Source organism: Gopherus flavomarginatus, chromosome 7 (genome assembly GCF_025201925.1).
Source record: "Gopherus flavomarginatus isolate rGopFla2 chromosome 7, rGopFla2.mat.asm, whole genome shotgun sequence".
Lineage (NCBI taxonomy): Eukaryota > Metazoa > Chordata > Testudines > Testudinidae > Gopherus > Gopherus flavomarginatus.
The window spans coordinates 112,749,290-112,764,831 of record NC_066623.1 but is presented as its reverse complement, the minus strand read 5'-3'; the positions used below and the strand labels follow the sequence as shown (position 1 = coordinate 112,764,831).

General features: G+C 40.0%; 1 protein-coding gene across 5 annotated transcripts in view; it reads left to right on the top strand.

Moving 5' to 3' along the window:
* Positions 1–15,542, top strand: part of MAST2 (microtubule associated serine/threonine kinase 2) — a 359,963-nt gene that overhangs the window by 174,368 nt on the left and 170,053 nt on the right. For 4 of the 5 annotated variants that reach the window (XM_050961826.1, XM_050961825.1, XM_050961827.1 and 1 more), the window contains exon 4: positions 2,981–3,012. In XM_050961826.1, the coding sequence (XP_050817783.1) occupies positions 2,981–3,012 (32 nt within the window). Of the gene's footprint in view, positions 1–2,980; positions 3,013–12,006; positions 12,326–15,542 lie in introns of those variants that run through there. The other variant, XM_050961829.1, reaches the window with a different exon arrangement.

Below are 15,542 nucleotides of genomic sequence, written 5' to 3'. Positions count from 1 at the left end.
ATTGCAGTATATTCATTTAGGTGCAATCACAGAATGAATGTGAATACTATAGGGATAGGCTGTAAGTCAGTCCTGGCATATTTAATTGAGTTCCATTGAGAGATCATATGTTTTTCTAAAATAAAATGTGTTAATTTCAAAATTCAGACAGTGGATTATGTATTAAGAAAAATGTTTTCATGGATAATGAAAAGTTAACTCTCATAGGTACAAATGAGAATACAAACAAACGTAACCCTTTAAACACAGGTGTCAACTTCCTCAGTTTTCAGGGGATGCACGACCCCTGCTCTGCCCCAGGCTCCACCCCCACTCCATCCCTTCCTCAACCCCCACACCCTGCTCTGTGCATGGCCCTGCCCCCACTCCACCCCTCCCATAAGCCTCCACACCTGCCCCGACTCCACCCCTCACCCACCTCTTCTTGCGTTCGGTCCTCTCTCTCCCCCCAGCCCCTCCTGCCCACTGCCGAACAGCTGGTCAGCAGTGGGCAGGAGGCTCTGGGAGAGAGGGGGATGAGCTGATCAGTGGGGCTGCTGGTGGGCAGGAGGCACTGTGGGGGCGAAGGGGGAGGCACACCCACAATTTTTTTTGGAGCACCCACAGAGTTGGCCTATGCCTTTAAACATAAATGACTTTGAGGCGCCTTGCCCCTTAGAGCTAATATTACAAACGTAAGACTGTGTGCCGTACAGGACAGGAGGCAGTGTTGTCAGCTCTCATTCTTGTGCCGTGAGTCTCATATTTCAGGTTTTTCTTAAAGCCCCAGCTTCTTGTGTCATACTAGAGTACAGACATCTGTTTTATTTACACCCCCCCCCCCACAACATATCTCAAGTCTTTATGGTTATATAGAAAAAACCTTGCAGACCCTAAAGGCACAAAACCAAGAAGGCAAATAGGACCCAAATTTTGTTTTAAAAAAAAAAATCTCATTTTAAGTGAATGTCATGAATTTTTGGGTCTGATTCATGATTTATGAATGCTTAAGATCGGCAGTATTGGGAAGTGAACTTGTGTGCAAATAGAACAAGTTACTGCATCCTTACAGTGTGCAGTTCCACTGGATGAAAACTCTTTTAAAATAAAATGTACCATATGTGTTTCACTTAGATATTGCAATTAAAGTTGAAATCCATTTTCATAAAGACCCCCTTTATTCCATTATTTACATGGTGCATATGCTTATAAAGTATTAAAAGACAATGGCCAAAAAGCTTTGTGTCATATGTAAAACTCTCAGGTCAAGGTTCTTCTCTTTTAAAAGAGTAAGAAAGAAGGAAATCCCTTTAGAATGCAATATATTTGATCAGTTAGGTGGTAGTGATTGATTGCTTTATATACTTAAAATGTTTTGATTAGCTTTTGACAGTTTGTATGGTGACAGGTATGTATTTCACGATGCAATAAAGTTCTCAGGCTTGTGATGATTGGTACCTGATTACTCAGTACAATTAGAGCTGTGGAACTGTGCAAGTGGCCGTGAAATTCCAAGGTGTAGAGTCAGTGGGAAATCATGCTTGATTTATTTTGATTAAATGATTAGAGTCAAACTACTAGCTAGAAACTTCTCAGTGACCTCAAAAATGTTGACTAATATGCAATTTATTATTTTTAAAAATGCAACTATATGTAATATAAAGTAGCATTTCAATCATTTAAACCCAAAATTTAGCCCTTAACTAAAAAAAATCTTGTGAATGTGTTTTCATAGGTTTTTAAAAAATTTTTTTATATAAACCTTCCCCATAATGAGGAAACAAAGCACAACTGTTTGCTAGTATATGAAAATCAGAAAATAAAACTGACCATTCTAATTAAACTGTCCATACTGAGTGCAAAACAGATTAAGTAGCTGAGAAACAAAATAAGCAGATGGGAGGAGTGACAGCTAACATTTGAGCACAAATCTAAGATTCTAAATCCCATTTACCTGCATTGCTACTTCTGGGCCTCAGTAGCATTGCAAAGAGACAATATGCTGGCTCTAGCTGTAATAATTATAAATGGTAAAAAGTAAATTAAAGGTTTATGTTCAGGTCAGTTTGAATAAAGTACATTTGATCTTATTAATAACACCATTAAATTTTAATTTTTAAAAATGTGATATTTATCTTCACATTGTCCTACTAAAAACGCAGAGTAGTAGAACTATTAAAAAAATAAAAACTTCCCTATAAATACACATGTGGCTGTTTAACTTTTACTGTTTGACTTGTTTCTTCTGTTCTTGTGTGCCTTGTTGAAGATGGACTCTGAGTAGGGTGATGATACCATCTAGCGGTGACATAGTAAAAATGCAGCAGTGTAAAATGTTTTCAAAAAGAGAGAGAAATGTGCTTACCTGAGATGGAAGTTCAAAAAATATTTCTCTATTTCAATGTCTTTTAATCTTTGCAGTTAATAGTGAAATGTGCTGATTCTAAGTGCAAGGTGCATTTCCTTGACTTTCTCTTCTGAAACATATAGCAGTATGTGTATATTAAAAAAAAAAATCCAAGAGAAAACACTCCACTGCACACACTTAGCCCCTCGGGAGACGTTAACATCTGTCATGTGTTTGTTCTCTTATCATGTTACATGATGCACTATGGGAAGGCACTCAGATATTAGAGTGATGAACTGTGTAGGACAGAATAGAATTTATTGCAAAGATGGTTAGTACGTTTATATACAATTGTACGCTTCTAATTTGGGACTATAAATACCATAATTGTGCAGACAAAGCAAGTACTTGTGTGCGTACCTGGCCAGTTGAATGCTCAGTTGACTATAAACAGGTGCAAATACCATATTATGCATACAATGATAATATATGTGGTAACAAATTAGGAGTGCTGGCATCTTTTGAACATATCTTTGAAAATCTGTCCCTTAATATTTTATTTGTAAAGTAATATTACTAGATTAGATAAACAGGAAGTTAATTTAAGATCTTTCTTTATTAATTTTCTAATTTTTTTGTTTGTATTTTTTCCAGAAGGAACTCAGTCTCCCTAGAAGAGGAAGCTTGTAAGTATAATTACTTTTCATCCATTGCTGCCATAAGTACTCCTGGGAGCATTCTGTGGAAAAAAATTTAAAATTCTATGCAAAAAAAAAATTCTGCACACAATATTTTAAAATTCTGCAAATTTTATTTGTCAAATAAATGTGGAGGCTCCAGCATGGCATTGGGGGGCACAGAGGTGGGATATCACTGTGCAGCTTTCCCTTCCTTCCCCTCCCCGACACAGACTCCGAGATGAGGCTGCACTCAACCCTGACAGAGTGCAAGGATGGGGCTTGCCCCAGAAACAGCCCAGGGCCCTGCCCCTCTGTGCTAGGTGCACCAGGTAGGCTCAGCAACACAAGATCCAAGTGTGAAGGGGCTTAGTGTTAGGGGATCCATGTGTGATTTGAGAGGGTTCTGTGTGGGGCAATCTGGGTGTCGGCTGCTCAGTGGGGGATCTGGATGCTGAGGGGATCTGGGTGTACAGGGGCTTGTTTGGGGGTTCTGGGTGCACTGGTAATGGGACTCTGCAGGGGGGTCCAGGTAAAGGTGGTTGGGGCTCAGCGGGGTGTGTGTCTGGGTGTGGCGGGGAATAGAGCTCAGCAGGGGGGTCTGGGTGTGGGAGTTTGGTGGAGGGGCCCAGATGCCAGTGGAGTGCAGCTCAGTGGCATGGGGATCCAGGTGCAACTGGTTGGGGCTTGGTGGGCTGGGGATCTGAGTGCCAGAGGCTCATCGGGGTGGTCCAGGTGCAGGGGGCGTGGAGCATATTGGGAGGCTCTGAGTGCGGAGGGGGTGAGTATGAGGTTGTCTGGATGCACGGGGTTTGGGTGGATGGGGGAACAGCTTCCTGTACATGGATCCTTACCCCCTCAGCTGAGGTGTGATGGGTGCAGGAAGAAGGAGGTGAGAGAGTTTGCAGAGCTTCCTGCAGCCGGGAGAGAAATCTGTGTGTGGGTCTGACCCTGCCCCGGACGCTGTGCAGTGGAAGAAGTAGTCCTGTCCTCTGCAGCCCAGCCTGGACTAGCAGCTGAGCCCAGCAGAGGGTAGGAGCCATCACCCTGGTCTTCCTCAGTTCTGCCTGCTGCCTCACAGTGATTACCTCTCTCCCGGCTGCCCTGGGCACCTGAAACATGCTGCTGGGGAGGGTCACATGACCACAATTGTGGCTTCCGTTTGCTTCCACATCAGAAAGTCATTTTTCTGCGAGGAAGCAAAGAAATCTGTGGGGGACATAAATTCTGCACATGTGCAGTGGCACAGAATTCCCCTAGGAGTACATAAGGCTTATTCAACAAAAATACGTGCATATTCTCACCTATTGAATCCACGCAGAGCTATCAGAGACAGATTTTCTTTTTTCATTAACATTTTTCATGTGCTTTTAAAGTGTTTTTGAAAGGTGCCATGTTGGCCACGTTGGAGTCTGTTCATCTCTTTAAGAGGTGGAGGACAGCCAGTGGTAGTCCAAGCCCACTCAATTGCTTAGTCAGTATGGCTCAACCCTGACGTGAAGGAAATTTGCAGGAGTGAGCGGGGAGTTCAGCATTCATGGGGCAGACAGTGCTTGCCTTTCTTGTTGAGACTGCCAACAGTGGTCCCCGTTGCTTTCAATCCCAACCTTTGTACTCTGGATAAAGTGTCCAGCGGGGCTTGTACTGAGATTTAATAAACTAATTCCACACAAGTCACTGATGGGAGCAACATTTGGTCACTGCTGTGTGTACAATGTAGATGTGAAAAATCTAGCTTCTCATTACCAATCCCTGCAGGTTTTTGTTGTTGTGAAATCAAGACTATAGAAGTATTGTCACAAAACATAAAATAGCAAACTGGAAAAAGCAGCTTTCTTAAAACAAGCCAGTTATTCATTTTAACATCTCTTGTTAGGTTTGCAGAGTTTTAGGAGACTGTGTTTTAGTGATAATCTCTGAGAGAATTTAACTTTTGCTAGGCTTAGTTTTCTGTGGTCTGGTATGTGGTAGAATAAAACTGCATAGTGGCTGGATTATATAAAGAACAAGCGAGCTTGCCAGTTAAACCTACAATAAGCTTAAAGTCGTAGCCTTCTAACTAATAACCATGCCCTAAAGTTTGCGTATCACAGAAGCAAAGTCAATTCCTTAGGTTACCTTTTATAAGCTGTCTTAGATTTCAGGTTTTGGTAATGAATGAGTTTTAATTTTTATTCTTTAAAATCTCTCCTTTGTATAAGGAGCAATGTTTGAAAAGTGCTGTGTGGTGCCCATGATTCACCGCTGAACAATATGACTGGGTCAAAAGGCTTTTTTTTTTTAATGACGCGTGAATGAACCTTTTCGTTGAAGTCATATGATGGTGTTAAACTCAGTTATTTATAACAAAACAGAACACAGAAATCATACATTAATTATCTGTCAGTATACATTTTAGGCCAGCTTAGCTAGATTTGTATTAGGTTTTAGGAACACCGTTGTTTATATGATTTGGGAACAATCAAGACAGTGATCGAATAAGAGCACTTGGACAAGTATTTGGAGACAATCGAGTTAAACCTTTACCTTAAGGTAACAATTGATCTGGAGTTGAGGATGCCAAAGTTTTTCCTGTTTCTTGGTCAAGTATGGAGATGGGTACAATATAAAACTATTATAAGTATTAACAGGAGAAACATATGGTACTGTGGTCAGGTCTTTAGGCACTGACAGTTTATGATAGTTTATTTAGTAACTATGGATATTGCTGAATTGTCTGTAAAGTATTTTGCTCCAGTTACTTCAAACCTTTCTTTTTGATTACCTCTGTGAAGAGAACTTCAGTAGCCTCTGTCTCTAGAAGGCAAAACTATAAACTGCAAAGGACGAGAATAACAGCTACTGATGTGATTTCAATATTTAGCGGAACAGAGATTTTGAAAGTGTTCAATATGCTTTAAAGATGCTCTGACTAAATTATTACTGTGTTTCCTGGAACTATAGGAAGTGCAGTCAGTCAGACCTAGTTGTTTTGAGTTGGTTTACGTTTGTTTAATTTAATAAGTTAGTACTATGATGTGATTTTCATTTATTTCTGATTGATACCCAAATGCCCTTATCAAGAAATTAGAATTGTATGGCTCAATGGAAAGAGCCTTGTGGATCTGTAGATCTCAGAAAACTATTTCTGTTTATCTCAGAGTTGTTGATACCATAGTATCAGAGTGCTCCCCATATAAATAAAATCTGCATAGCAAGATCTATGGAGTCTACTGTTTGTTCTCCCATCCCTGATTTAAAGAGTCTCTGCTCAGAAAATCATTTTTAAAAAAAAATTATGATTCCTGTAATGGTGAAAATGGTATGTCAAAGAAGAAAGTCTTGGGCAAAGTGTTGTTGAATATAAAATCGTTATGCGTAAGAATGAAATGGATGAATTTGGTGATGTATTTGGGATGCATATCTGAGGGTTGTCCATTGTCTTGTAAATATTTGAGGCAAGTAGCTGTGCCATCATTGTGAGGGATGTTGGTGTATCAGGAAGTGACGTCCATGGCAGCAAAGATGATATTCTGAGGGAAGTTGTTAATGTTGCAGAGTTTATGGAAGAAGTTGGTTGTGTCGTGGAGGAAGCTGGCCCTTTGTATGTTGAGTGGTTTAAGGATGGGTTCTGAGTCCTGATATTTCTTCAGAATGAGTGCCATAACCAGAAGTGATGGGTCTCCCTCGGTTCCCTTGTTTGTGTATTTGGGAAGCACGTAGAAGGTGGGTTCATGGGGGATGAGTTAACAGAGTTTCTCTTGGAGTTTTTTTGAGAAGCATTTGATGATATCCTTAAATTGCTAGGTAAACTGTGGTGAATTGGAGGATTAGAAGGAAGTGCAAGGGTCATCTAGTTTAACCTCCTGCCAAGGTGCAGGATTTTTTGTGTGTAACCCTTCCAAGGCAGATGGCTATCAAGTCTCATTTTGAAACCTCCAGTGAAGGAGTTTTCCTGACTTTCCAAGCAAGTTTGTTCCATTTTCCTACTGTTCTTACAGTTAAGAAGTTTTCCCTGACATTTATTGTACCCATTGCCTTTTGTCCTGCTCTCTGTGGCAAGACAAAACAGTTTTTCCTCATCTTTTTAATGGAAGTCTTAGAAGTATTTGAAGACCACCATCATGTTCTCTGCCCTCCCACGCTCCCGCAATCTCCCTCTTTTCCAAAGTAAAGATACTCAGTTCCTTCAGCCTTTGCGCCTCTGGCTTACATTCCATCTCTTTGATCATCTTTGTCACTCACTCTGAATCCTTTCCAGTTTCTCTACATCCTGTCTGTATAGTTAGAGCCCTAATAAATGTATGACCATGAAAAACGCGTCACGGACTGTGAAATCTGGTCTCCCACTGTGAAATCTGATCTTTCGCGTGCTTTTACCCTAGACTATTCAGATTTCAAGGGGGAGATCAGTGTTTCTCAAATTAGGGGTCCTGACCCAAAAGGGAGTTGCGGGGGTGTGTGTGTCACAAGTCTATTTTAGAGGGGTCACAGTATTGACACCCTTACTTCTGCACTGATTTCAGAGCTGGGCTGCCAGAGAGTGGCGGCTGTTGGCCAGGTGCCCAGCTCTTCAGGCAGTGCCCCGCCAGCAGCAGCACAGAAGTAAGAGTGGCGATACCATCCCTTGCCACCCTTACTTCTGCACTGCTGCTGCGCTGCTGCTGATGGCGGCTCTGCCTTTAGAGCTGGGCTCCCAGCCAGCAGCCACCACTCTTTAGCTGCCCAGCTCTGAAGGCAGCGCTGCTGGCAGCAGCAGCAGCACAGAAGTAAGAACTGTAACCCCCCCCCACATAACCTTGCGACCCCACCCAAACTCCTTTTTGGATCAGGACCCCTACAATTACAGCACCATGACATTTTGGATTTAAATAGCTAAAATCATGAAATTTATGATTTTTAAAATCTTATGAATACGAAATTGACCAAAATGGACTGTGAATTTGGTAGGGCCCTATATATAGCAATGACCAAAATTGGACACAGTACTCCAGTTCAGGCCTAACCAGCACTAAGCAGAGTGGTACTATCACCTCCCATAACTTGCATGCTATGCCTCTGTTAATGCAACCCAAAACTGCTTCTTTAAAATTGCATGTTTTCAAATCCCTCCCCAAACAACTCCAAGAGAAATTCTACAAACTCATCTCAAACTTGAAGAAGAGCTCTGCATAAGCTTGAAAGCTTGTCTCTCTCATCAGAAAGCGGTTCAATAAAAGATACTACCTCACCCATCTTGTCTCAGAAAAATGATAAAAGACAAAAACACCATATCATCAGTAGGTGAACACTTTTCACAAAGCAGTTACTCCATATATGATCTCTGTCTTCATCTTCAAAGGAAACTCACACAATATCTTCAAAAGACAAGCTTGGAGCTTAAATTTGTAGCTTTGTTAGACATTGTTAAATCCTCAATTTTTAAAGTCACTGGATTTATGGCTTATTACAACAATCAGTAATTCACTAACTTCCCTTTTTTGTCTTAAGACTGCAGACATGTTAACTGGCTACTTCATCTTGAATCGTCTCTTACAATATGGGTTAACAAGTTATGCTAAACCATCTGTTCCACTTCGTATTTGGTTGTGTGACACTCAGCGGGCATGTCTATGCGTCCAGCACTGCAGCAATGCGATGCAGCTGCAGCATGCAGTGCACCACTGCAGCATGTCTGGTGAAGATGCTCTCTGCTGACAGGAGAGAGCTCTCCCATTGGCATAATAAAACCACCCTTGTAAGCGGCAGAAGCTACGTCGATGGGAGAAGTTCACCCACTGACATAGTGCTGTCCACACCAGTGCTTGTGTCTGTGTAACTTATGTCGGTTGGAAGGGTGGTGGGGTTATTCAACCCCCTGAGCAACATAAGTTCTGCAACATAAACTGTAGTTTTGACATAGGCCGAGTACCTTTTCCAGATCTGGAGAGGAGCTCTGGGTAAACTCGAAAGCATATCTTCTTCCCAATAAAAGACATTATTTCACCCATCTTGTCTGTCTTAGGTGGTGCACATCAGTTACAGAAGTTGCCATCCTTTCTCTTGAAAGAGGATTAACTTTTATTTATGATACATTTATGTATGTACTGTAGATAAATTAGAAAGATTCTTAGCTGTTTTAGTGGTCAAAGACACCTTTTTTTATGTAGTTATTTTTGCCTTACCCAAACTTTTATTTGAGTTTTTAATAAATGCATTGTGCAGCATGATGTTATTTGACAAAAGCAAATGTGTAACCCACATACACACAGTGTGGTTGGTTCTCTGTCCCCCTCTAATGGGTAGTCACTGTATGGACATGTATGAAGCTGCTAAATTCTTTGCGATAACGAACCTTGGTGGTGGTTCTATCTCTGTTGCCACTGACGCGTCCAGGGGTGTTGAATTAAATAAGTGATAGTAATTGTTAGTAAATTTGCTCCCAAATCTCCTCTCAATGGAATTACGCAGAAATAAATTGCTTCCAGAGAATGTGCTAAACCCAAGCTTAAAATTGTACCTGTTTCTGCTGCTAACTTTTCTAAATCATCATGCTTAATACTGAGGACACAAAAGTTATAGATGGAGAAAACAAGGAAAATATTTTGACTTGCTGGACTGAAGAGAATGAAAGCAAGCATGGGAAGAGTATTTGCACATTTATGCAAGTCTTTGTACAAAGATCTTAATTTCTGTACTAATAATTTGGATATCATATGGGTGGGAAAACAAAATCTCTTGGTCAATATATTAGGTGAAGATTAAACCTAACACGGTTGTGGTTATAAGCAATTATGGGGAGCCTTGCTAATGTTATCACTCTTATTAATTTTGTACAAATATAGTGCCAAAGCTGAGTGGGGGCAAATATTCCCTAATATTGCAAATATCCAAAGTGCAAATAGATAAGGTAAGACATCACGATTGCTCAAAATAGAAGAGTCTTGTATCTTAGTGGGCAGGCTGTGCACTGCTGTACAGAAGTCCTTGGTTTGAATTCTGGTCTGTCTCTTTCCCTTTTCATGCTCAGAGGGCACAGAAGTTATGGAGACAGTACAGTTATCCCTGGAAAAAAAATGCATTATATCACTCAGCTTCAGTGTGTCTTGGCAGCAAGGCAGTTCTATGGTGAGTCGTGCAGTTTTCCCTGACTCAGGAGAAAGGCAGCCATGACAGTACAATGCTGCAAGTGTGGGGAATGTAAAATGAAGAAAATGGGTAAAAAACGTCCCATGGTGCTCTGAGAAGGAAGGGGGGAGTGGCATTCTATTCCCATCCTGTACTATTTTGTATCTGGAAATAAAGAATAATAATGCCTTTTCAGTTTGTGGTATTTTTTTTAATAAATGGGTGAGAGAGACTTTACATTTTAACTATACTCCTCCCTTCAACTCAGAAGAGAAACACTCAGGAGCAGTAGATTAAAAATAACCTAGTGCTCTTAAATTGATATGAGGTGCTGAGTCAGGAGCTGGAATGTGTGGCGTTGCGCCTACTGAGGCTCCATAGCAACATTGCCAGTAGTATGTGGGGCTTGCTGAAATTATTTGAAGTACAGTTTGTAAAGGGGAAATTGGTGCATGGGAAGGATTTTAGGATTGATCTGTGTGTTTGAGGAGGTTCTTAGCAATATTTTAAAAATGGGGAAAATGTTGTATCCATTTTTTTAATTAAAATTTGCCACTATTTAATCTACCTAATTTTCATACTAGGACCATCGTAAAATTATTATTATATAGTATACATGTAAAGATCTCTCCTTCACTCTCCACCAGAGAACTGGGATTCTGGTTTGTTTGGGGTTTTTTGTTTGTTTGTTTGTCTTTTTTTTGCTATTGGTGGTGCTAATTATGTGAAAGTGGCTGGGTTTTTCATTTTGCTCTGATGGTGCTGAGGTTTGTGATAGTCCTGACATCTTCCAGATTTGAGGACCAGTAGTCAAGAATACGCCATCTCCTGGGTGTATAGGTCTAATGTTTTAGGTTGACAGTTGCATTATTCCTGTGGAACAAAGCTGTCAGCGGAGGTCGTGGTCCTCTAGCGAGAGGCATTTGTCTGGTAACTTGGATCGCTTCTGCGGAAGGCTTTAAAGATGAAGATCATAACCTTGAATTTGACCTGCTATCCAATGAAGAACCATAAATGGTGGGTTTTATAAATATTTGAAAATATTAAATACTTCTTTAAAAAATAGACCACAATCTCTTAGACACAGTGTTTTAATTAAAATCTGGACAAGATGTTCATGTGGAGTGTTAGTTTGGAAAGCTCACTTTCTGCAGATAATGGATTTCAGGAAAGAGGGACAGTAGTTTGTGACAGCCATGCAAACAGCATGAGTTTGATTTGAGCTAATGATAGACATTACCGTTCGAAAACTAAAATGCAAGACTCAGAGATTTAAGGGGTGCAAGGGAACCTCTTGAGTCCTACAAAAGATTATTATAGTGTAGCCTTCTGTTTTTCTAGTGTCCTCAATATCCTTTGACAGTTTGTTCTATTGCCAATTTGTCTTTGTAGTTTTGAAGTTCATAAAGAAGGAAAGAAGAAATAGCTAAGCTAGAACATAACCTCATTATGTATTTGTTCCTGATAACTTGTGCGGTAAAATTCATAGTTTAACAAATTAATACATTATGAATGTTTTAAGATGGAAGTTCTGTAGATTCTTACACGGTTTGATTTCCAAAATTGGGATAGTTAGCATGTTTCCTCCCCGGTAAAGAACAGCTGTTCTTTGCACTGCTCATGACTTTCCTAGGGGCTCTGGGTGGGAGCAATGACTGTATTCCTATCACAGGATGAATTTTCAAGCTGGTATGTGAGATTTCTGCCAGAGTTTTTTCTTGTATGCCATCTCTCTCTCTAGTTCTGCATTTTCCTTGTGATTCACTAAGAGTGAACGTGTCACTGCTGTCTGAAGCCTAGAAAAAGTTTGCCACTGATTTGCTGTGCTCTAAGTGTGAGTGATGTCAGTAGTACATTGCTGTCTGTATGACAGATCAGATTGTTTAGTTTGTATCTTTGGCTTCTCAGTACTATTGCTGCATACTGTTGGTCTTCATTTCCTGTTTATGGATGCTAGAAATAGACTTGTGGAAGACTTCTTCAAAAATAATTAGATTTTGACACGAGCTGGCTGATTAATCTGGACTGTTACTGAATTCATAAAGTCTGTGGTGACACTGGGGATATTTGAAGAGCTCTGTATTACATTGATTGTTCTGTACTCTGCACTGGAGTGATAACAGCGGGTTCTCCTTTCTGGCTTTAAACCGCTTATTCTGAGAAGAGACAGTGTATCAGAAAGTACAATGATGAAACGGAGGCAACAGAGACTTGGAGCCCCATCTCTGCGGATCCAGTAAGGACTGTTGTGGAAAAAAAAATGACAATTTAACAGTGCATATGAAAACTATCAGGAAAAATACCCAGAATTTTTCATGGCCAACAAATGTCATCTTAATTTAACTTAGAAGAAGATTAATTATTGAAGGAGCATTTTAGCAGTGTCAAACTTTTCGTTAGGCTGTACATAGGAAATATTATTTTCCAAAACTCTGCAGTGAATGCTGTATTAGAAGGAAAAGTGTTGCCAGATAAATGCAAGCTTTTATAGTTTTAAAAATAATTGTTTAAATGGGCACCTAATATATGTTTAGTATTGTACATGGCATTAACTGCTATGGTAAAACTGAACACTCTTCATACTCTGTGCTTTTTTGCATTTTTTTTAAACGGTTATTTAAACAGATTAAAAGGGAAATAAACTTTAATCTATCAGAATAAGAGCAGTGAGAAAGCTCAAAGCAGCTGAAGCCCTCTTTCCTTTTAAAATAATACATTCCAAATATTTAGGTGAGATGAGAATGTTTTTGCTGCATTACCTGAAATTTTCATCTTAATATACAACTCTAGGCATTTTAAGTATACCAATTTATGGAACATATTTTATTTTGATACTTACCTCCTTTGTAAAGCACTTTGAAATCTTCTGATGAGAAGCACAATGTAAGAGCAAGTCATTATTAGTGATATTTTGATCTTAAAAATGAAAGAAATTGTATATAAAGAGTATGGATATAAGCATGGAGGCTAAGTGAAACTGTGTTATGTAGTCCATGATGAAGGAAGAGGAGAAGAAGAGGAAGGCTTAACCTTTCTGTCAGTAGATTGTAAGCCCCATCAGTTGTTTTAAGTACAGATTGCTAGTGGGGATTTCCAGAAACTAAGGGTTGCTTACTGATCAGATGCATTTGGTTTCATTAGGTAATTTTAAAGCAGGGAACATTAGCAGCTCTGGATAATTTCAGTACTTTCACATGCAGCATTTGGGCCCAAAACAACAGTTACCAAAGTCCATCCCAAATTTTCATACTACTGTATTTATTAATGTTTTGAACAGGACAGATGGAGCTCTTTTTATTATTTATTTATTTATTTTTACCAAAAGCAAAGTAGGTGAATATCTATGCCCAGTTAATACAACATATGTTATTTATTATTTGTATAATAATACCACCTAGAAGTCCTAGCCAGGACCCCATTGTTCAAGGCTCTGTACAAACAGAACAAAGACACAGTCCCTGCCCCAAAGAATTTACAATCTTGTACAGTCTTACCATCTGGTATAGTACATATCACTCCTGTCTACAGCACAATTCTTCTTGTGTGTCCCAAACAAAAATCATTATTAATTGAGCCTTCATTGTACATGAAAGGATTAAATTTTGGGGATTGGGTACAAAATTTTTAATTTTGTGATATGTAAAGTCTTGATTGAGGATCATAGTTTTAATATAAGGGTGGCTTTTATGGTTTATATTTAATGATTTAAAATTTGTCTTTTAATGCTGGTATAACAGCCCATCATCTTTGGGTTGGTGGGAAAAAATATTATACTACCTAACTTGTAACTTCAAACAAAGTTGATTTATTTGTTGGTCATGATAAAAATCCTATCCAAATTAGTTTTCAAGAAACTTAAGTGGTCAAAACAACAGTTCTGGGTAGTAATGTGTAGCTGCTAAGGTAAATTGGATACTGAGTTATGTAAACAGGCCTAGCAGACCTGTGGTGTTGGTAGCAAATGCAATATCTTTCTTCAAAGAATATTTTTTTGGAATACTTTGTGAAGGGTCCCGCCAGGCAGCCAGCATTTGGACTAGACTTTGGTTAGTTTTGTCACACTAAGGAGTGCAGCATTGGACCTTAAAATATGTTCAGCTGTTTGGAGTGTAGTAACTCATGTTGCTGTAATTATGATACTCACTTATGTAAATATACACAGATTATTTTCCTCCAGCATGCTTAAAATCTGGGGTAAAAAAGACCTTCATATCATATTAGAAATTAATACATTTACATTATTTTAATAGCCCAGGCATTTTTTTCTTTATCATAGAATCATAGATTAGGGTTGGAAGGGACCTCAGGAGGTCATCTAGTCCAACCCACTGCTCAAAGCAGGACCAATCCCCAACTAAATCATTCCAGCCAGGGCTTTGTCAAGGCTGGCTGTAAAAACCTCTAAGGATGGAGGTTCCACCACCTCCCTAGATAAAAACAATGAGGAGTCTGGTGGCACCTTAAAGACTAACAGATTTATTTCGGCTTAAGCTTTCGTGGGTTAAAAAGCCATGTGGCGTCTCCCCAAATAAATCCGTTAGTCTTTAAGGTGCCACTGGACTCCTCGTTGTTTTTGTGGATACAGACTAACACGGCTACCCCTCTGATACTTGGCTCCCTAGGTAACCAATTCCAGTGCTTCACCACCCACCTAGTGAAATAGTTTTTCCTAATATCCAACCTAGACCTTCCCCACTGCAACTTGAGACCGTTACTCCTTGTTCTGTCATCTGCCACCACTGAGAGCAGCCTAGTTCCATCCTCTTTGGAACTCCCGTTCTGGTAGAATCATAGATTAGGATTGGAAGGGACCTCAGAAGGGTCATCTAGTCCAACCCCCTGCTCAAAGCAGGACCAATCTCCAGACAGATTTTTACCCCAGTTCCCTAAATGGATTGAACTCATAACCCTGGGTTTAGCAGGCCAATGCTCAAACTACTGAGCTATCCCTCCCCCCTGCTATCAAATTGGCCCCTCACTCTTTTCTTCTACAGACTAAATAAGCCCAGTTCCCTAAGTCTCTCCTTGTAAGTCATATGTAGTAGCCCCCTAATAATTTTTGTTACCCTCCGTTGCACTCTCTCCAGTTTGTTCACATCCTTTCTGTAGTGGGGGGCCGTTGATCACTACCTGTTGAGCCCGATGATCTAGCCAGCATTCTATCCACGTTATAGTCCATTCATCTAACCCATACTTTAGCAAAATGAGCACACAGTTGGGGGTCTTCTCAATTCTAATCCTGGTTCTGCAGTTGATCTGCTGTGATTGGTCACATAACTTCTCTGTGCCTCAATTTTCCCAAACAAGCAATTTAATACTATACTCAGCAATGATATTTGTGAACCTCTTCCCTTCTCCCCTCCAGCCCCCTGAATGATGGCAGAGTTCAGTACCGGCTGACAGTGAAAAATTAACATGTGCTCTGCATCCACCGGCAGTGAAGCTCCCCCCGC